Here is a 20,863-nt window from a genome sequence, read left to right as displayed (position 1 = left end):
TTACTATTTAAATAACATTTAGAATTTTAGATTGAAAAAAAAATTTAAAAAAAAAATAAGAAAAATAAAGAAAAATGCACTTGTTGTGTTTGAGCCTGCGGTCCTGACCGGCAAAAATGAGTATTCCATGACTCCCAACCTAGTACATGGGTGGATTCACTTTGAGCCATAGGAACTCGTTACAAAATAATTCACCTTTTTATGATGTATATCTCGGCTTAATATTATCCCGCAGTATAAAATAGTTATTCCGGTACCACTTCTGTCAAATGGAGGTCTGACTACCAAAGGAATAGTGGATTCTAGTGGGCAAATGAGAGTGCAGTATGCGTGTGTGTGTATGTGTAGCTATGGGAATCCCATGGTGGGATTCCAATGCTGACTAAAAATAGACTAACTGTAAATGGAATCGGGCCTTTGACAACTTCCTTTTGTCACATGACTTGATCGAATGTATATAAAATTAATTCACCTCTCACTTTATTTTCACTCCACTTTCAATTTGCCATCGACGTTAGATACAAACCTCTAGAAATTCAACATTGAACTCCAATCTTATATTGCTTCCCTACCTAGGTATATATGTACTGAAGGAATCCATGGATGTTTGACTCTGGCAGTGAGTTGAAGGTCCATGAACATCTGAAATCTGCAGTAGGGTATTATTTAGGTATAAATTAACGAAATGCTCAATAACTCAGGATGATGAAAACGAATCAATGTTGAGATTTAGAGTACACGGCAAGTCTAAAATCTAAAATCCCGAGATCCGTAAAACTTACTTAGAATAAAAGGTGATTAGTAACTAGTTAATTCTATAATTAATGTACAGGTACTTTTGACATGCAGTTGTCAACACGAGATAACTTAGATAGGTTAAGTAGTTCGCAGTCAGGTACTGTGGGTAGCCTCGTAGGCAGAAGGCAATTCTAACCAACCAGAAAGCCCCAAAGACGCAGACCAGAACCACAGCTGTGGCGGTGCAAGAGAGAACGGGTCAACGCGTATAGGCCCACTAAACCCTACAGCTTCAAGCCTTATCGCGTCTGAAACTCCTTTATTTTTATTTTTTCTATTTAACTATAACCTCGTTATTCTCTTCTACTCTCGAGTTTGTGACTTTCAAACATCTCACCACTTCCTAGTTGGTATGCTTATTCCCGCCCCTTTGAACCCTTCTTGACGACATCTCACCCCCGCTTAACCCGCTCTGGGCTGAGATCTGTCGTTTCCACACGCTAACTCTGAATTTCTTAAAGGATCATCTCTGCTCAGCTGAATTCCTCCTCCCACTCTTCTCTTTGATCATTGATCAATTCACATCACCCTTTCATCTGTCCTTTTTCTCGTCTCACCCCACCAAATCTGCTGCGGGGTTTATCAGGCCGCTTTACTATTTCTCAATCGCAAACAATCGACTAGGGCGCCTTCCCTAACCCTACATCATGAGTTGTGAGTCGGTCCTCTACACACTTGTTTGAGTTTTGTTTTGTCTCCTCGCGATATCTATTCAAAACATATGTTGGGTCTTTGTTTTCAGCCTCAGCTTTGATCACATGCCAAGAGCCCTGCTTGATCGCGATCTTGACATTGATATTCTTCATCTAGAGGCTGCTTTTTGTCTTGAGAGACTTGCGCTTGCCTTGCCTCTTGGTTCATGAGGCAATCTAGTCTTGGATGCGCGTCTTCAAGTCAAATAAAAACAATGTTGCCCCGCTTGTTTTCTTACCACTTCCTTCGCGTCGTTATTCTTGATTTTCATGCAGCTTGCTAACCTTCCAAACCCCCAGTCGCCAATATGCTCAATAAGCTATCTGGGCAGCCAGAAAGCTATGATAAAAAGTATCATCGCCGCCCTTGTTCAGTTTGTTGCATCTGCTGACAGCTTTCTCCTTCCCTTCAGGTCCCTTTACAAATTTGGACGTACCCTAGGTGCTGGCACTTACGGCATTGTCCGCGAGGCCGAGACGAACGACAACAAGAAAGTGGCAGTGAAAATCATTCTCAAGAAGAATGTTCGCGGAAACGAGGACATGGTCTACGACGAGCTCAAGATGTTGCAAAAGCTGCAACATCCCCATATTGTCTCTTTCGTGGATTGGTTTGAGTCAAAGGTGTGTATATTATAGCCTAGTGAGATGCCAGTGGGATGAGTATTGACTTGATGGCCAGGATAAATTTTATATTGTGACCCAGCTGGCTACTGGTGGCGAGCTGTTCGACCGGATTTGTGACTACGGCAAGTTCACTGAGAAGGACGCTTCTCAAACCATTCGCCAGGTGCTTGATGCCGTGGACTATCTGCACAAGCGAAACATTGTCCACCGAGGTTAGTTCATTTAACCACTGCCCAAATGTGTAGCCCTGCTCATACGTATATAGATCTGAAGCCAGAGAACCTCCTTTACCTGACTCGTGCTCCCGACTCTGAGCTCGTCCTGGCAGATTTCGGTATTGCTAAGATGCTGGATAGCCCCTCAGAGGTACTTACCAGCATGGCTGGCTCCTTTGGCTACGCTGCTCCCGAGGTCATGCTCAAGCAGGGTCACGGTAAAGCCGTGGATATGTGGTCTCTGGGTGTGATCACCTACACCCTTCTCTGTGGTTACTCTCCCTTCCGTGCCGAGAACTTGAACGATCTGATTGAGGAATGCCGTGCCGGCCGCGTCATCTTCCACGAGCGTTACTGGCACGGTGTCTCTCAAGACGCCAAGGAATTCATTCTGAGCCTTCTTCAATGTGACCCCAGCAAGCGGGCCACCTCTGAAGAGGCTCTCAAGCACATTTGGCTCACTGGAGAATCCGCCAGTGACCGTGATCTGTTGCCCGAAATCCGTGCCTACAATGCGCGTTCTCGTCTCCGCCGTGGTATTGAGATCATCAAGCTTGCCAACCGTATTGAGGCTCTCAAGATGCAAGAGGAGGACGGAGAGGATATCCCCTCCGTCGTCCCGGTGGGCGAGTCTGGAGAGGCCGAAATTGCAGAGCTGGCAGATGTGTCAGATGTTGCACCAGCAGATGGAGATGCCAATGTCTCCACTCATGCCAAGAAGCACAGCCTGGGCAAGATTGCCTCTGGTGCTATCTTCCGTGAAGTGGTACTGGCAAAGGTACGTGAGGCCAAGGAACAAGAAGAGCGAGAAAAGGTTGAGCGTGAGGCTCGTGAAAGGGCTGGCAATCCTTGAATTCCATTCTATTTTATTCTGTGTCACTCTTTGTGTGTTTACACTTTGGTGGTTGTTCATACCGTGTAATTTGGTCTCATTTTGGACATAGTTATTTTGATTCCCCATCGTCAGTCAATACAATGATTTACTACTAAAACATATCACGTGCAATACAATCTTATCTTCCCCACTAAGAAATCAAATCCACTCCAATCACTCCGTAGTCTTTTTGTCTTCATCTCACTCTTATCCCACTTTTCCCCTTGATTTCTTGCCGATGCCATAGTTTGGGTCTGACAAACAGCCTTGGAACCCCACTACCGACCATTTTGATCCACTCAAGCTCTTGAGGAACAGCGGAGCATTCAGCTCATATCGTGAGACCTTGGCACCATGGCCAACTTCGCCAACAAGCGGTTAAGCAAGGTATATAGTCTTTGAACCGACTCTGTCTTGTCAAGCAATGCAACAAAAAGGCTAATATACCTTTGTGATTATTTAGGAGCTTCTTAAGGTACAAATTATCAAACCCCGCACGTCCAGCCGCACTGAGAAGGAACAATTTAATCTAATGTTTGAATTTGACTTCAGATTACAATGGAACTTCCCCCTGGTATCTTCTTGGTGAAGGCGGAAAATCTTGAGGAGTGGCAGATGGATATTAAAGTGCTTGACGATAACCCCCTCTATAAGGACGAGACTTATCGGTTGAAATTCACCTTCAGCAAGAAATACCCAATAGGTAAGCTTTGGATCTTGACCCTCTCATGGTCTAAATTGTATTACTAACCATATTCCGTTCGTCACAGAACCCCCAGAAGTCCAGTTCATCCAGCTCTCCGAATCGTCTGATACCATCCGCAAAATTCCCATTCACCCGCATATTTACAGTAATGGCATCATCTGCCTTGACCTACTCGGCTCGTCTGGTTGGTCCCCCGTCCAAACAGTCGAGAGTGTTTGTATGAGTCTCCAAAGCATGTTGACTGCAAACACGCGCGACGAGCGACCACAGGGTGATAAAGAGTTTGTGACGATGAACCGTCGGCGTATTCGTGACATCTCATTCGTCTACGAGGATGATACTGTCTAAACGGAGTTAAGAGGTGAAGCGGGCTAGCGAGAATGCTACATTCTTTCTGCTTCGGGCAGGGTTTCATCCTAACGCCGGCTGACTCATTCTGATGAATTATCTACTAACGACGCGCTAAAGGCGATATTCTCTCTTTTTCATCCTTCTGCATTTTTTTTTGGCGCTGCGGTTGGAATTCTTTCACGTTACATGGAGTCTTGGAGCATGCAGCTGTGCCTCTTTTTGGACTGCAGATATATTTAACGTGCACAAATCTCAATGTTATATCTTCCAAGGTTTGTCCATGGGCTCTAGGCTGTCAAAATTTACTCTAGAGGTTACATGAGATCAATTCCAATGTATGTTGATGGTGGCAGATCAACTAAGACCTGATATACGGCGATGCCGTCTAGGAATGCGTTACTTGATCTTTCTACATGGATTGTCTCATTACTTCACAAGATGAGACCCCCGAGCTACTTACTTACCTAGGTACCTAGGTAGATAGGTATATCCCGGTACACACCTGGCAGTGACTTATATGGGTTTGACTGTAGAGAGGAGAAGATTAAGCATCCTTGGAAGCTCCAGTGGAAGGCTTATACTATACATATTCAAATGCTTCCAGTGGGGTGATATCTCCGTGCCCAGGTGTACACTAAAATAGCGATTCCAGTCCCTCTGAAGATCTCTGAGGTTTTGGTGAATTTCAATATTCTTAATGGAACTTTCAATGATATCCCTTGAATACAGCCCTGTAAAGTTGTTGAATCCAATCATTTATACTGCCTAAGTGCCGTACAGAAAGAAACCTCAGAAATCCAATTCACATGAATACTCTCCTCTGGGCATCGTGGTAACATGCATACTGTAACTATTAGTCAGTTGTTCAATCTTGTTTAATTCTTAGTCTTCCCTAGGTAACCTTGGAAGCTCGTACATACTACGCAGTAATAATTTGTATATTCAATACCACTAGCTAAAAAGCAAGGCGGTAAGCACCAGACCTGCTGTGATGTCAAAGCGGTATAATACGACAGAACGTATCAGTAAAAGATGCAAATAAACCATCAAATGGGCCGATATATCATAACCGGGAAGAATGGTCGAATGAGCAAAAACAGAGAAAGTTAGCATGGCCCCTGCATATAAGATGATATGCTTTCACAGCAGACCACCCATTTTTTATTTTTTACTAATCGGCCAATAGAGCGTCATGAGGTTATTCCAGTTTTGCTGAAGATATAAGGTTATGCTTTCGAAACCGAGTGCGCGCTTCTCTTTTCTTTCCTTATTTCTTGATGTCAAAGCGGTAACTCTCATATGGCAGAATAACAATGAATAAGCTTAATTGTTCTGCCATAGGCGGTGAGTAGTTACGACCTCATGTGTTGGTAGTAACATAAGCTATAAGATTAGAATCTTGGAAATTCGAGTCTAAAGACTGAAAGCATTATGGCATAACCTTGGAAACTCGGTCAAGTAACTCAAGTCTCAAATTGACCAAATAAGGCTGTGTTTAGTTTTCCCCGAGGAGTGTGAGGTCTTCGCAGTCTGCCTTTTTCAGAGTATGCCTGCCCCGGTGGAGAAATACCACCAAGATTTTGAATTCTCAGATAAAAGATAAATTGTCCAGAGTGATCCTTGAACTTGCCTAGATGCCGCATATACCCGCCAAGTGCCCAAACGACTACCAAGCTTATATCCCCATGGGTTTCGTGGTATCATTCTATCTCTCTGATTGAAAGTCACATGCATGTGCGGAATTCGATCTATGATTCAAGTTGCTTATAGAGAAGCTCGAAATGATATTAATCTTCCCATAAATTGACCACTTGGAAGCATTAAAATCTTCAAGTTGATATTATTTGAAGATCATACTATTCTCTGAGAGATAAATGGGTTTCATTTCTGTGTTTATAACACCAAATGAGGCCAAGGTTTCCTAGGTATACATACAACCCCAGCTTCACCCCACACTACCGGAAACTCCCCGACAAATGGCTGGGATAATGAAAATCATAGCCCCTTGAGATTATAATTCAAGTCTTCAACGGAGGAGATGTGAATACAAATTCAGCTAGCTCTGGGTACAGAGATTGATCCGATTGGTGCCGGCTCCATGAGGTTACTAAATTCTTGATAAACATAGACCAGGAGCTCAGGGTCCTTGCATATCAGCAGACCCAACGTCAGATTCTACCCAGCTAGGAGATAAACCATAAACCCTATGGGATGATTCGTCTGTCGTAAATTTTGCCCCTACATTCCGTTCTTTTTAGGTCACCAAGACTAACCATAGTTGGTAAGATCAGCGGGAGCTTTCCTCCCAGGTGCCCAAGAATGTATAGAGCTCCAACAATTATCCGATAAAAGCTCCGCGTATAAAATGATACAAGTTGTATCTCTGATATACAGTTAAAAACTTCAGCTTTCTGCGCCCATGCAATGATGTCGACAGCTGGGACTAAGGATAATGGGCTTCGGAGATTGAATCTGGGTATTGCATTGATGCTGTCTGCATCGGCGACGTCGGGATACAATGCTAGTCAGATCAATAGTCTTCTTGTCCTTCCGGAGTGTGAGAATACTTGAACTTGGAATACGAATGCCAAATACTGATAGAATCTTACCTAGTCACGAAGTTTTTGAGTGTACTCAATTCAAGCGATACAGGTCTCATCATCGCTGCGGTTTCTTTGGGCGCCTTTCTATCCTTTATTCCTGCCTCGTACGTTGCCGATATCCTAGGTCGAAGAATCAGTGTTTTCATCGGCGCAATACTGGTCATACTCGCCGCCATTATCCAAGTTGCAGTGAAGCACCCCTGGGTCTTCTTTGCAACTCGAGTAGTTTCTGGAGTTGGTGTGGGATTCTCACAAACTGCAGCCCCATTATTGATTGCCGAAGCGGCACATCCACGCCAACGACAAAGACTTACTGGTCTTTATAATGCAGTATGGTTTTGTGGTTCAATCACAGCAGCAGCCATTGCCTTCTCGACCCTTTATGTGAAAAATAGTTGGTCCTGGCGTGTTCCTTGCTTGATGCAAATACTGTATCCATCATTGCAACTAGTTGCTCTTTGCGTCATTCCTGAAAGTCCACGATGGATGGTATCGAAGGGTCGGAAGGAGGAAGCACGTACCATGCTTATAGATTATCATGCCGATGGGGACGCTGATAATCTGGAGGTCCAAGAGGAATTTGATCAAATCTGCTGCAGCATCAGTGCCGAAGCAGATCTTAAGTCTGCTTCAGGCTGGAGTGCATTCAAAAATTCCAGGGGTGATTTGCATCGTCTAGCAATATGCATCATCTTGGGCTTCATGCAAGAGTGGACGGGAAATGGTACGCATCACAATATTTACATGGACTGGGGATTTTCTCTTGCTGACATTTTTTTTTACCTTGCTATTAGGCGTTACCTCATACTACCTACCCCCTATTCTCGCATCAGTCGGTATACATGACGCTTCCCACCAAGCCGCGGTCAACATCAGCCTTCAAGTTTGGAACTTGGTATTCGCCGTGGGTGGAGCGAACATCTCGGGTCGCTATGGAAGACGCATTCTCTGGCTTAGTGCAACAACACTTATGCTCATATTCCTATCAACCGCCGCCGTGATGGCAGGTCTATTTGCAGAGCTACATATACTAAGTGCGGGTATCACCGTGGTCCCAATGCTTTTCCTCTTTTGCGGCGCGTACGACGTTGCATACATGCCTCTATTTATTGCCTATCCAGCCGAGATCCTTCCCTTCCAGCTTCGTGCCAAAGGTCTCGCTATTACGCTCACAACAGACTCCCTCGCATGTTTCTTCAACCAATATGTCAACCCAGTGGCATTTGGCACCCTTGGCTGGAAGTACTTCCTCGTCTACTCTGCTTTCCTCGTTTTTGTTCTTGGTGTGGTGTACTTCATATTCCCAGAGACTCAGGACAAATCTTTAGAGGATGTTTCACGGATCTTTGATGAGGGGAAGATTCTCCAAGTCATGAGTCCCCGCGAATCTAAAGAATTTAAGACTGAACAGTTGAAAGAAAAGTTCAAGTCTGAATTCTACGAGGCTGAGATATAATATGGACTATCGCATGTGGTATCTAGGTATACATCGACTGATACCCATGATATTTGTACACGAATCCTTACTTCTCCGTTTTTGTCTCTTCACATCCATGGATATGCAGTCTTTCAACCTTGAATCTTTGTATCTAGTTGCATGATCTGTCTCCACTCGTCTTTTCACTATTTTATTACACTAGCTAAAGCCTTAAGTGCTGATAACTTTAAATCATAATTCAATAATTACACGTGACATGGATCGATACAACGCGTTCATGGATATTTCTTGCATTTCAACTTTGGGAAGACTCAGATAATGCTCCCGAGATCTTCACCTACCATGTTGGTATATAATACTCAGTGTTTGCCGCTGGTGACAGTTATTGGCGATCTTGCCACCCTATGTCCACCCTCTCCATTCATCATGTTCTTGTCATGCTCCGTATATAAGATATCATTCTTGCTTGGTGACTGAGCGCGGAAGAGAAGCCAGCCTCCCGTTATGATAACAGACATGCTAATTATGGCCCGATTACGAACACTAAAGAGATGTTAAATTTGACCTAGGTAGGTATAGTGTATATCATAGTCACTAAAACTTACCGAAGTGCCTCGATGCGGGCATTTGGGATAACGGTGGGCATTGCTATAGGTTTCCAAATTTTCCTGTCGGTTCAAAGTATTACCGGGAAGACAGTCTATCATAGTAGAGGTATGCGAATGGTCAAAAATGTAGTGCTCGGGTCAGGATTAGTCGCTTGTGTAGGTATCGACGGGCGGTAGAGAGTGATGAAGCGTTGGAATTGCCACTTTGTTTCAATCAGTTCGCATTAAAAAGAATAAGTGGGTCCATGATTAAGGTTTAAGGATGCGGGGTGATCGTCATGGAAATGGTTTGCTGACATACTCTGTCGATATATTCAGACAATCTCAAGTCTACCCATCACCGAATTTTCCATTCCATCATTCCGCTAGAATGCTTTTGGCTGCTAAAGACTATGTTCTTAGCTCCGTCTGCCGTCGAGTGATCTGAGTATCCAGCCCAGGAATATTTAGGTTAACACAAATGAGATCTTCCTCTTTTAGCTTTGATGATTTAAAACAGATTGAAACAGATTGAAACAGCCGGTTTCGGCCTATATTTTCTCATTGTCATGGATACTCGTATCTCAGAAATGGCCTTTGATGCCTAGAAGATGAATTCAGGGTTCGAGGAGGTTAACTTCCTTACTATCGATTTCAACAAAACTCAAAGCGTTGAAAGAACCAGAACTTACAGATATTTCAACATTACCTTGGAGTGGAGATTACCTCGTCCAATTGGTGAAGAACAAAAGGTTTCAGATAAGATGACGGTGATTGTGCCTTACAACTGAAGGAGGCTATTACGAATTCACAATAGCCTACATGCTCTATCCACTATCCACTGTGCTCTGTCATGAACGAGGTTTCAAAAGAGCAATGAAATTACGCTAGAGTTATTAGCAGAGGTTATAGCATAGCTACTTTGGCTTCAGAGGTGTGAAATATCATGTAGCTTTGCTAGGGCTTCAAGGTACTAAGACGCTATATTTATCGAACGCGAATATTCTCAAACTTCATGTTCGGAGCGACATTAAAACCGCCCACTGTCGCTTGTTTCCCAGGCAGCATCATCAAACCCTATATTTAATTCTTGAGACTTTAAAAGCTAGCGTCGAACTGTAAAGCAAATGAAATCATATATTTTAGTATAGAATGAAAAAGCAGCACCCTTTCTGATGGCGGAAGGGAGGAAGAGTACATGCGTCTTCAAGTCTTTAAAAAAGTACTCCACTATCGGAATGAAAGCAGGGCCGGACACGTTGCCAACAAAATGTCAGATCTAATACCGCAGGTTTCAAGAGCCTTCAAGGACCACCTAGGCAGCTTCTCCAAATCGATGGCTAAGAATGAATTTCCTTCCAATATTGGACCTCTGGACTAAAATTTTATTTTCCTTGCATTCATTTCCTTTCATATATATTTCTTGAATATTCTAATATGTGTTTAACCGTGGAAGCTCTGCCATGAAAATAGTCGATGAAATGATCCCATTGACAGTAGGTAGTTCTTCGTGGCGTCTCACAGGCAGATGTAGGTGTCTGAGAAAGAGTTCAATGTTGGTAGATTGGTTGTCTAGGTAGGTGCATATCCAGCTGCTACTGCAACCGTGGGTGAAAAGACCAGAAGGGGAGCCCTGTAGTTAAATAACTTGGATAAAGTCGAGACAAAACCAAGATTTGTTTATTGGGATGATACCTAGGTGAGTTATACAATTCGGTTATCGACGAAGGCGCCGAATAGTGGGCGAGTTTTGTAGCGCAGTTTTCAAGAGATCTAATGATTAGGCAAAGGTTTGGACTGCGGACGTGGCAAATATTGAGAAAGGAGAATTTATTGGGAGATGTGAACATGAAAAAGTAAGGGGCGATGAGTCCACAGCTTAACCAATATTTCAAAGAAAAAAGAAAAAAAAAACTCTAACTAGATACTAAAGCCCTGACCTGACATATTGGTCCACAACCAATATTATAAAGACTAAATCCGGTAGGTTCCAAGGTTTACATTAAGGGTCTGTCCAGAGTTATATCAGGAAAAGTACCTACCCATAAAATGAGGAAACCCCCAAAGGTTCTCCTGATATCGTGAATGGCCTCTACGACTAGTTTAAAAGACTAACCCTTATAGGAGAGAGTTCCTAGGACTATATTAAAACCCTAATTCATATAAATCCCTCAGTCCACGGGAGTTACCTAATTTGGCAGATTGAGTGGGCCGAAAGACCCTTAAATATGTTGAACGAGACTGATTTGCTAAATAACTTTCAAACTGTCCAATATTATTTGTCGGACCATAATATGTGGAACCACAAATTGTTCAATTTTACCTTCAAACTATCAATCTAGATTGTCCTTTTTCTATCTCTAAGATTACCCGGGATACCCGGGTGTCCCAAGTTTTAAAATTTTCTCGTATTCCGAAGTTTACCCAATGGCAAACTCTTTGGTTAATGGGATCTAGTTAATTGAATAGATCGATGCCTATACTGGGAAGTGGGTGTGGAGCACGGGGATTTTCCGGGACTATAATAGAAGGGTCTTGGATAAACTACGGGATACCCGAGGTGCACGGTCAAGTCAAATATGTCAAACCAGCCGAGACCTCTTTGGGGGTTAGTTCACAGATAAGCTGATAATATCTTCGTTTTTTACTATTCAGATGGCCTATATTAACTAGCTTAACATTGCTTAAATCCATGGTAGGATGTCGTTCATTAATGAACCTTAGGAATAGCTTTTAATTGCCGTACAAATGGTATAAAAGCGATGATAATCCATCAGGTTGAAATAGTAAAAAGTGGGTACAAGAAGAAACATACCACGTTTCGTATCAGGGTTCATCCAACAACAGTGGTTCAGGCCACTGACCTTCACCTAAATGATCAATTTTCTATTTTCTTAACCGATATTTAGACTTCGAAACTTGGGCGCCACATCAAGCTTCCAAGGTTGGTCCCTGGATCCTAGAAGGTGAAATGCAAGCCAACTATGATGCCGCTAAGATTCTATTTCTTTTTGGTATTTCCTACTTCTATAATATATATTCCCTGTTTCCTGCTTGATTGACGTCCATACTTCTACTGGTTTTACCATTATCACCGTAGTTGGTGCACGAAGATGCATGTACCGGCGGAAGCGGTTTCGGCGTTGGCCGTAACCAGTATCTTCACCTTCCTCGCTCTTTTTACTGTCATCACGCGTATCTTCACGCGCGCTATATTCGTCAAGGTTGTTGGTGCCGAAGACTACATTATGATTGCAGCAATGGTAAGCCAATATATTGATGCCTCTCATCAACTGATCATGGATTAAACGGAATAGCTAACAAGTTTTATGCTTAGGCCGCGTCCATTGTGTTTATGGCTGTGGTAATAGTTCGTGAGTAATATAATCCCAACTCCTTCCAGATGCTTCTGATGCTTATAGCGTGATATTATAGAGGTGAAAACGGGCCTAGGGCAGCAGATCACCTTTGATCAATTGCAGGCGTTTCTAGAGGTAAATATTTCAATATGAAGTTCCCAGACTTCTCAAAGTTTAACTTAACCGTTAACAACTGATCGCCAGGCTGTCTGGGGCATTGCACCAGCCTACTTCCTCAGCTTGGGTCTGTGCAAAGTCTCCATTGTTGTCCAGTGTTTACGCATCTTCCGTACTTCAACCACACGAAGGGTTCTCTACGCTTTCCTTCTATTTACCATCGTCTATACCATATGGGCAGTACTATCCGCCATTTTTAACTGTATCCCACCACAAGCCGCCTGGGGTGCGGCTCCGAAAGGAAAGTGTCTGGATGCAGAGGCTGTGGGATTCGCGAACGCTGCCATCAACATTTTCAGCGATATATGCGTCCTGGTTATTCCCATTCCACAACTCAAAACACTCCAGATTCCTCGAAAGCAAAGGATCATTCTTATTACGGTTTTTTCCTGTGGTGGATTGTAGGTTTCCTTCGACCCCGCTTTCAGATTGGTGGCCATTCACACTAGGTGTTATGCGAAAAAGGCCTGGATAGTTTGCTAACATATTTTACTATAGTGCGTGTATTACATCAATCATTCGTCTCTATTCATTTTGGGTTGTTAGCACCTCACCCGAAGAGATAAAGTCCACCAAGGCTGTTGATATTGCCATTTGGTCCGGTATTGAAATCAACTTAGGTATCATCTGCGCTTCAGTGCCCACACTGAAGCCTCTGGCTTCCAGATTATTACCCAAGTTGCTGAGCTACGATCTGTATAACACATCTGGTCGCGCATACGGTGGTGATCGAAGCACCCGGATAAAGGTTACTGGGGATTACGGCAGACATACCCGGCTCGAGGAGTCGCAGAAGACAGCAATTGATACCACCATCATGGTGGAGCAGTCTATTGAACTGCGGACGGTAGCTGCACCCTGCACAGAGGATTCGGATAAATTGAGCCAGGATGGCAGCCAGAACGAGCTTGTTGACGGCACGGGCTGGCACTCAGCAAAGCTGGCCGGTGGAGGCACTAGTGGAACTAGGTGGGATATTGGGTCAAGGAAAGAGTGATGTTGTGAAAAAAGAAATGACAAAATATCTAGTATCGAGGTACATAAAAGCACTACGCCTTTGCTTGACAAGTTCAGATTGCGTTCGACTTCGTACCTAGGTAAGAACACAATTTGAGACAGAGGCTTGACAGCAAATTTTCCTTTGTTTAAGATTATACGAGATATTTATAAGGACTAGATGTATTTTCTTTTGCTCAGAGAATTTATCAGACACTGATAACTAATCAAAGCTGGATATTCCAAGGTTTCAAAGTTAATAAAATGGCCTAGACGGCAATGGTTGCATCACTTTCTTCGAGCTCGCTCTTATCAAGGAAGGCTCATGAAGGGGAAGAGCGCCCAAGTTAGAGTCTGATAAGAGAAGTTTCAACCTTGGTGAAATTTTCTGGATACGAACTAGATACTTAGTATCCTATAATGGCTCTATAGGCTCTATGTATCCATAGACATTGCAGGTATATCAAGATTGATAGAACTAATTAGCTAGGTACAAAAAATCAAAGTAGAACAAACCTCGCAGTCCCTGGTATAATTAATTTCTAAGCCACCCAATAAGACAAGCAAAGCTAATCAAGATATATATCTATCGGGATACTCAGGTCGTGAGTATCTACAATAGCTTGCTATTGGACTTCAGCTTACGCCGCAATTGGCCTACATATGCGTGTAGTACGTGCGGTAGTTGTAAGTTGTAAGAAGTGGTTGATTATCATGAAACTGCTGCTATGGATATGGTACCTGGAAGTCACATGATAAGCATGTGGCTTCCCACCCGATAAGCGGCGAGTGATCCCATGATAAGCATGAGATGATAGTACCAACAATATCCATGGTGTGCTCTTAAAAGTGACCAACAACGAATATTCGTAGGTTTTAGAGATCGATATTTCATCTTCTTCTAAAGGAGGTATATAGCCTTGAGGAGGGGCAACTATTTGACCAAATGGGAGGCCTGTGGTGTTAAATCTGGTAACTCCTAATAAAGCCACAGCATCGAGCTGAAATCGATAGTATCCACAGTCGATTGATTGCATTTTGATGGTGCGAATTAAGTCCGAATTAATTCCGAATTAAGTTTTTTTGCTTTTAGCTGAGTTTACTGTGGTCTGTCGTTGTGGTCGCGTTAGTGTGGTACTTCCAAGCCCCACTAGAGAACTCTTTTTCTGCCACTTTTAAATACCGCGTCGTATATTTGAACAATAATATTACGCACAAATATAATAAATTACAATAAATTATATATCCTTTAATTCAATCTAACACCATTTATTTAATCCAACACCATTTATTCAGTTTAACACTAATTCCATTTGACTATCTCTAGAAATTGATATAACCACCATTAGCTACAATAACAGGTTCACATCTCTCCCTCATCAGACCAATCTGACGCTCTAGAAAATCCTCCGGCACTGCCTCCCACGCCGCTAGTACAGCTTCACGAAGCTGATCATATGTCATTTTTGTATCGACTTGGAGATAATGTTTTCCAATCCACTCCTTCATCCAATTCCAGACTTGCTCAATTGGATTCAAGTCAGGGGAATACGCTGGCCACTGAAATAAGCGAACTCCGCGGCCACGGAGTTCGTTCATTGTCGATGCTGCCTTATGCGCTGGAGCATTATCCTGCATGAACTTAAGTTTAATTCTATCTGTCTGCTAGCTTTACCATACCATCAATAAGAGGCACAATCCTCTCACAATAGCTCGCAGAAGAGATAGTTCCCCACTCTTTTTCCCAAAAAACACAGGGTCCCTTTTGAGAGCCGTAAAAGGATCCCCAGAATAACCATCCTGGTGCCCGTTGAAGACGTGTTCGAAGACAAGAGCACAGAAGTTAACTAGAGGGGGGAATTTATAGGAACACCATGTATTCTCTAGAGGGGCCGGACTTACGTAACACGTTGCCTAGGAAAGCGAAGTCCTCCCGCGATGGGACTCACATGATGTTGTAGCGGAGCTAATTCCGCCGACAAATCTGGTAATTAGTAATTACCAATCATCGTTATTTATTTACCTAATCCTAGTTAGTTAACTAGTTAAATAATATCATCTTCTTTGTAGTTCACCACTTTGCTGGATCGAATTTATTGTCAATTGAGGTCCTAATAATAACTTCGAAATTTACAGAACATGGCAACTACAGCCCAGATTCATCAAAATGGTACATCCGACGGCTGGCATGGAGATATCCCGAGCAGTCAATTCCCCGCCGAAAAAGGCCGCTACCACCTTTATATTGGCCTTTTCTGTCCCTTTGCACACCGTGTGAATTTCATCCGACATCTCAAAGGCCTCACCGACTTCATTGATGTGAGTATTGTCAAGCCGTATCCCAAGGGCGACGCCGCGGGCTGGCCAGGATGGAAGTTTCCAAGCTCTGATGATGAGTACCCTGGGTCGACGGTCGATCACCTTTTCGGAGAAGATTATATGCATAAGCTGTACTTTCGCGCGGATCCAGAATACAAGGGAAGGTATTCTGTGCCCTTGTTGTGGGATAAGAAGACCGGTACAGCGGTTTGCAATGTAAGATCCAGCCCGATTCAATTCTCCTCGCATTAGTATATGGAATAATGTACACGGTCAGACTGCTAAACTAGCTCGATTAGGAGAGCACTGAGCTTCTTCGTTGGCTTCCTACGGCTTTTAACGAATTTCTTCCGACTTCACTCGCCTCCATTGATCTTTACCCGTCTCATTTGCGAGCAAAGATCGACGCTATTACACCTTGGATGCAATCTGAAGTGAATGCGGGAGTCTACAAAGCTGGATTTGCACCTTCACAGGAAGTATATGATAAAAATGTTGTCCCTCTTTTCGGTGCGTTGAATAAGCTTGAGCGTATCGTAGCTCAGCATGGTGGCCCATTTGTGTTAGGACAGGAAATAACCGAGCTGGATGTTCAGTTGTATGCAACTTTGATTCGCTTTGATACGGTCTATGTTCAACATTTCAAGTGCAACCTCGGCACCATTCGACATGACTACCCAGTGTTGAATAACTGGTTGAAGGGCCTATATTGGGACATTGATGCGGCTAGGGAGACAACTGATTTCAAACATATCAAAGAGAACGTGAGTATATCTTCTCTTTCAGTGTTTCTTTATTTTCGAACACGAATTGATTTCGATTTAGTATACTAAGAGCCATGGGGATATCAATCCCAAGGCGATCACACCCTTGGGCCCTTTCCCCGATGTTGAAGAAGGCGTCGAAAGAGACTGGAGCAAGTTGTCTGTAGGGGGAGTGAAGCATCCTGCAGTCTTACAATATGAGGCAACTATAGCAGATGTATGAAAGGTTTATTGACCAGACCATACCTAGATAGTTACAGAGCAAAGGTATAGCTTTGTAGCTCATATCGTGCTATTGAATCTACATATCTAGTTAGATCTCATACGACGAATACTGTGACTGTGTCAGCGGTGGCACCGTGGCACTATCCTAACCGTGTCGATCTTTACTGGGATTTACTCAAGTCATACTGCTGGGATGTACCTAGGTACTTATTATATCTTACCAACGATGAATCTATTCCTGTTGTGCCATTGATCGAAGTCCCGCTATCAACGACCAATTTGACAAATTTGACAAATCTAACGAAATTAAAGAACTAGAAATTGATGAATTCTGTCATCACCCGAATTGGCCAGAACGCTAGGATCATCTAGATTTTCCCAAATGGTGTAATGAGGGGTGGAGGTACATACACATCGGGTTTTACCCATAGGTTCTGGGGGGAAAAATCTGCCGATCGAATCTCTCTTCTTTTGGGACTATATTCTAAGGTAACCTATCGAACAGTTTATACGTCTGAGTCTGATTAGCTATGGCCTATTGCCATTGAAATATTGACCTCGTATATCATGAGGGTATTGAAATTTACAGCCGCCCTAATAGGCAGAGACAGAATTGGATGGGAATCTCAGGATAATTACCTATATCTAGCGCAGGTAGTACATGAATCACACAAAGATGTGATTTATTCTAACTCGGCAAGGTTCAATAGTGCTGGATCGAGGAGGTCCGTGAACATTTTAACGAGTATCTTCGCGCGATCAAACAAGATAATGGTCATTGCCAAGGCCAGCTTGCAGCATGCCTTCATGATTGACGAGATATCGCTGAAGTCAATTGTTGGCTAATTCTGTGGGCTAACAGTTTCCTGAAATGGTTGACCCGTACTATGATCCAGAGAGAAATTATGAGGATAACTCTTATAACGGCTTCGTGCGAGTTTATGTTGGAGACTTGTTTTCTCTTTACGTGAACATCGATTCCAATCGTATGTACGAGGTATACCCGCATTTTAAATGTGCTCCAAATGGTTCAATTCGTGTTTATGATAATGGGTATGGCTCGGCCAAGGATGGAGTTGGTAATTTTGTTGCTTCGGACTTGTCTAAAAAGAGGGTCTACGCTAACCACTTGGGTGTTTCTTGAGTTTTAATTTTACCTACCACATTATCATTGACCTTGGGAGACGGGCGAATAGACTTCTATTATTTTCTTGAAGATCAATAACGACTGCAAGGTATGTACTGTATTCTTTTGATTATCAAAATTATACTTACACTTTCTTGGTGGAGCACCCATCACACCCAGGTATCAACTTTACCCAGCGTTATGCTGGAAAGATCCTCAGTCTACTTGTTCATATGTTCTCTAGTGCCACTGATATTTCACCTATCTAATCAATGCTGCTAAGTAAACGCGGAGATGCTACTCGAAATGATCGGATCCAGGGGAAAACTTTCCTTCTTGGATAATAATTCTCTAATGCTTGACATCTAAGAGATATGAGATCCATCTAAGGTTGGTTGGTTCAGCTTAATTTTAGCTTGGTATTTCTATGTTTTTTTCAGAGCTCTGCCTAATAATATACCGGAGCTTTCCTTTACTTGTTTTCTTATTGTTTTCTTACTTGTTACGTTATTTCAAGCCCCTTTCGAATTGTTTAGTACATACCATTATTGGACCCTTTTTCATACTTATTATTGACTATGGCAATGTATCGTATATATTCCAAGATTGTCGTACAAGAAAAAAGCCCCGAACGAAGTCGACGAGTACTTCAAACGTCGGTAGGCCAGTTGCCCTTCCATCGTACAAAGTTCTCATCCTCCTCATCATCGATCACTACAACCATCCACACACCTACCTGACCATTGTTGGCCAGCAATGGCGTACAGTGAATCCAGCGGTATCGGCCTTGGTCAGTATAGCGTGTCACCCACTTTATGCGAGCCGTGACACCGCGACCTGTCATCATTGCCTGTAAAATACTGTCTCGCTTTTCGCCAGTGTCACCGATGCGAGACATGAATGAAGTTTGCATCATACCGGGAATCTGTAGAGATGGAGAGGTGAAGAGAATTCGAAGGGATGGATATGGCCGGATGAGAAGATACTGCGTAAATCAATCAGTTAATAACAAAAGGTATATATGCCAAACACTGAGAGTTGAAAGAGCATACATTTTTATAAACACCAGCTAGAGATCCGCTTAGGGTCGGAGACTGGAGATCACTCAGTCGTACCTCACCATCATTTTCGGGACCAGGGATGAATAATCGGCTATTTTTCGGATTAAGTTGATCAGGGACAGGGTGGAATAACATCCCTCCTTGCTCATACACAAGCCGTACTTCTCGTGGGCTGAGTAACTGTCCTAGATCTTCGAAGAGGCTCTTGGGCTTTTGAGGCTTTTCGGATTTTTCGGTGTTTGTAGTGTATTCAGAGGTGTTATCGGCAAGTTGCGTTTTTTCCATCTTTTGTTGAAGATTCTGGAGATTTTGAAGCGATTCCATCTGTGCACCCTCCATCGCCAGTCCAGAGACATCGACTTGAGCTCCAATAAAGTATTTAACCTTACCTTGACTATCGCACAACGGAGAGCATTGCAACAGATTCATAAAAGGAGATCCATCACGCCGACTATGAATGTCTGGTGAGTGGGGTTTGACGAGAAACAGTGGTAATAAAGACTCACTAATTAAGGAAAAGCTCTGAATGATGCCGACCAGCCTGAATTGCTTCTCTAATACGTCTCACACTATTCGGATTGGTTTTGGGACCTTGCAAGAACCGACAGTTTCGGCCTAGAACGTAGTCCATGCCATATTGTGTGGTGCGGTGGAATTCTAAAAGAGTCATTAGTATCCACTTTAGAGTTACATTCGAACTGGGGAACATTTACCTCCAGAAGCAAAAATAATGGGGTTATCAGGTCTCGATGGGTCTGTTAAACAGAATACTTCGGCCAACGCATCCGCAGTCCTTTGAAACTTCTCGGGAAGAGTTCCGCGAACACGTTCTTCAACAACCTTACTTGTGATGTTAATGCAAGTCGATGTAATGAAAGCCGGCAATTCCTCTGCTGTCAAAGCTTGAAGCGCATCCTGCACCCGCGCCTCTAGTGCAGGGTTGGTGATCGAGCCCACAGGGGTCTTTGCGGTCTCAATACCCGCAGTGGGTACGTCTACCGACAGCCGAACTAGGGCATTGGCATATTGGAGTGCTTTCATCGCCTTGGCTGTATTGAGATAGTATGTGAGAGCCAAAATCGACCTTGGGCGTTCTGCCAACAAAAACTCGCGAAACCGTGCCAGATATTGAGGATTGGTCAAGATGACCAGCATATGCTCGGTGGAGAACATCGTATCGGCTTGACGCTCGAGCGAATGTAGTGGGGCTTTGTCCCCTTCGTACGGGGCAAGAAGATCGTAGGAACACCCTGATTCTTCAGATTCCTCATTTGTAGGGTTGAATTGATCAGAGCCATCGTGTGGGTTTGTAACTTGGAGGAGAGGAATGTCATTGACATTAAAATTGCGGCGCATGGCCCTGATCGAGGCCTGGGAGCTGTGCTCCGATTCAGATTCATTGGGTGGAGTGGGGCTAGATAGTTGGTCAGCGATGCCCCGAATCAATTGTTCAATCGCACAACTTTTCTCACCATTGCCTATTCTGTTGCATATGTCTTTTGAACTGTGAATATTCTATGTTTGATTCATCCCGGAGGATAGTCGGTGCGGATGAAACATCCGAGTCCACCCTCTTAGGCATATTGTCAGGTATATTGGAAATTTCCATGATGATACTCGTTTACAAAAAGTAACAAAATGTTTGGTCTACGAGGCACGAAGACTCGCGTCTTTTTAAGGATGATATGGTCACATTGCGTGGCGCTGTATGCCTGCAGATATTGAATTCAATTCCACGGTACCACCCTTGCGAGCGGGGGGCAAATAAATCAAACAAATTGACTGGGGAAGATCGGCAGTAGATATAGTTATAGAGGATGTGGTTGGCAGGATCGATCGATCGATCTTTCGTACCCACGTTCTACATGATGTCACGCCAGGGGGAGTTTAGTTGCCTTTTTAGCCGACCTGAACCCTAACTCAAAATAGACGATCGCCTGTAGAT

The 20,863-nt window shown here is 43.4% G+C and overlaps 8 protein-coding genes across 8 annotated transcripts; 6 read left to right on the top strand and 2 right to left on the bottom strand.

Annotated features, from left to right (window-relative positions):
- Positions 1-1,832: 1,832 nt before the first annotated feature.
- On the top strand, positions 1,833-3,185 carry N7495_003992 (serine/threonine-protein kinase; the record flags this gene model as incomplete). Its single annotated transcript, XM_057206643.1, has 3 exons — positions 1,833-2,114; positions 2,173-2,329; positions 2,383-3,185. 3 exons carry the CDS (start codon positions 1,833-1,835, stop codon positions 3,183-3,185), a joined length of 1,242 nt encoding a protein of 413 aa, XP_057064323.1.
- Positions 3,186-3,560: 375 nt separating this feature from the next.
- On the top strand, positions 3,561-4,260 carry N7495_003991 (ubiquitin-conjugating enzyme E2; the record flags this gene model as incomplete). Its single annotated transcript, XM_057206642.1, has 4 exons — positions 3,561-3,593; positions 3,670-3,681; positions 3,759-3,909; positions 3,977-4,260. 4 exons carry the CDS (start codon positions 3,561-3,563, stop codon positions 4,258-4,260), a joined length of 480 nt encoding a protein of 159 aa, XP_057064322.1.
- Positions 4,261-6,687: 2,427 nt separating this feature from the next.
- On the top strand, positions 6,688-8,322 carry N7495_003990 (uncharacterized protein; the record flags this gene model as incomplete). Its single annotated transcript, XM_057206641.1, has 3 exons — positions 6,688-6,820; positions 6,877-7,590; positions 7,661-8,322. The coding sequence occupies 3 exons, from the start codon at positions 6,688-6,690 to the stop codon at positions 8,320-8,322; spliced, it is 1,509 nt and encodes a 502-aa protein (XP_057064321.1).
- Positions 8,323-8,663: 341 nt separating this feature from the next.
- On the bottom strand, positions 8,664-8,950 carry N7495_003989 (uncharacterized protein; the record flags this gene model as incomplete). The annotated part of the gene is made up of 2 exons (XM_057206640.1): positions 8,664-8,847; positions 8,910-8,950. The coding sequence occupies 2 exons, from the start codon at positions 8,948-8,950 to the stop codon at positions 8,664-8,666; spliced, it is 225 nt and encodes a 74-aa protein (XP_057064320.1).
- A 3,054-nt stretch (positions 8,951-12,004) lies between these two features.
- N7495_003988 (uncharacterized protein) lies at positions 12,005-13,424 on the top strand (the record flags this gene model as incomplete). Its single annotated transcript, XM_057206639.1, has 5 exons — positions 12,005-12,154; positions 12,229-12,255; positions 12,314-12,385; positions 12,455-12,828; positions 12,926-13,424. The coding sequence occupies 5 exons, from the start codon at positions 12,005-12,007 to the stop codon at positions 13,422-13,424; spliced, it is 1,122 nt and encodes a 373-aa protein (XP_057064319.1).
- A 2,138-nt stretch (positions 13,425-15,562) lies between these two features.
- N7495_003987 (uncharacterized protein) lies at positions 15,563-16,729 on the top strand (the record flags this gene model as incomplete). The annotated part of the gene is made up of 3 exons (XM_057206638.1): positions 15,563-15,958; positions 16,042-16,506; positions 16,568-16,729. 3 exons carry the CDS (start codon positions 15,563-15,565, stop codon positions 16,727-16,729), a joined length of 1,023 nt encoding a protein of 340 aa, XP_057064318.1.
- A 773-nt stretch (positions 16,730-17,502) lies between these two features.
- N7495_003986 (uncharacterized protein) lies at positions 17,503-17,875 on the top strand (the record flags this gene model as incomplete). Its single annotated transcript, XM_057206637.1, has 2 exons — positions 17,503-17,568; positions 17,594-17,875. The coding sequence occupies 2 exons, from the start codon at positions 17,503-17,505 to the stop codon at positions 17,873-17,875; spliced, it is 348 nt and encodes a 115-aa protein (XP_057064317.1).
- A 631-nt stretch (positions 17,876-18,506) lies between these two features.
- N7495_003985 (PAS-associated C-terminal) lies at positions 18,507-20,500 on the bottom strand (the record flags this gene model as incomplete). Its single annotated transcript, XM_057206636.1, has 5 exons — positions 18,507-18,842; positions 18,910-19,369; positions 19,425-19,575; positions 19,632-20,332; positions 20,391-20,500. 5 exons carry the CDS (start codon positions 20,498-20,500, stop codon positions 18,507-18,509), a joined length of 1,758 nt encoding a protein of 585 aa, XP_057064316.1.
- Positions 20,501-20,863: the final 363 nt, after the last annotated feature.

The sequence above is a fragment of the Penicillium taxi genome (assembly GCF_028828555.1).
Source record: "Penicillium taxi strain IBT 34144 chromosome Unknown utg000003l_segment0_segment0, whole genome shotgun sequence".
Lineage (NCBI taxonomy): Eukaryota > Fungi > Ascomycota > Eurotiomycetes > Eurotiales > Aspergillaceae > Penicillium > Penicillium taxi.
The sequence above is the reverse complement of the archived record's forward strand: the minus strand, read 5'-3'. Positions and strand labels throughout refer to the sequence as shown.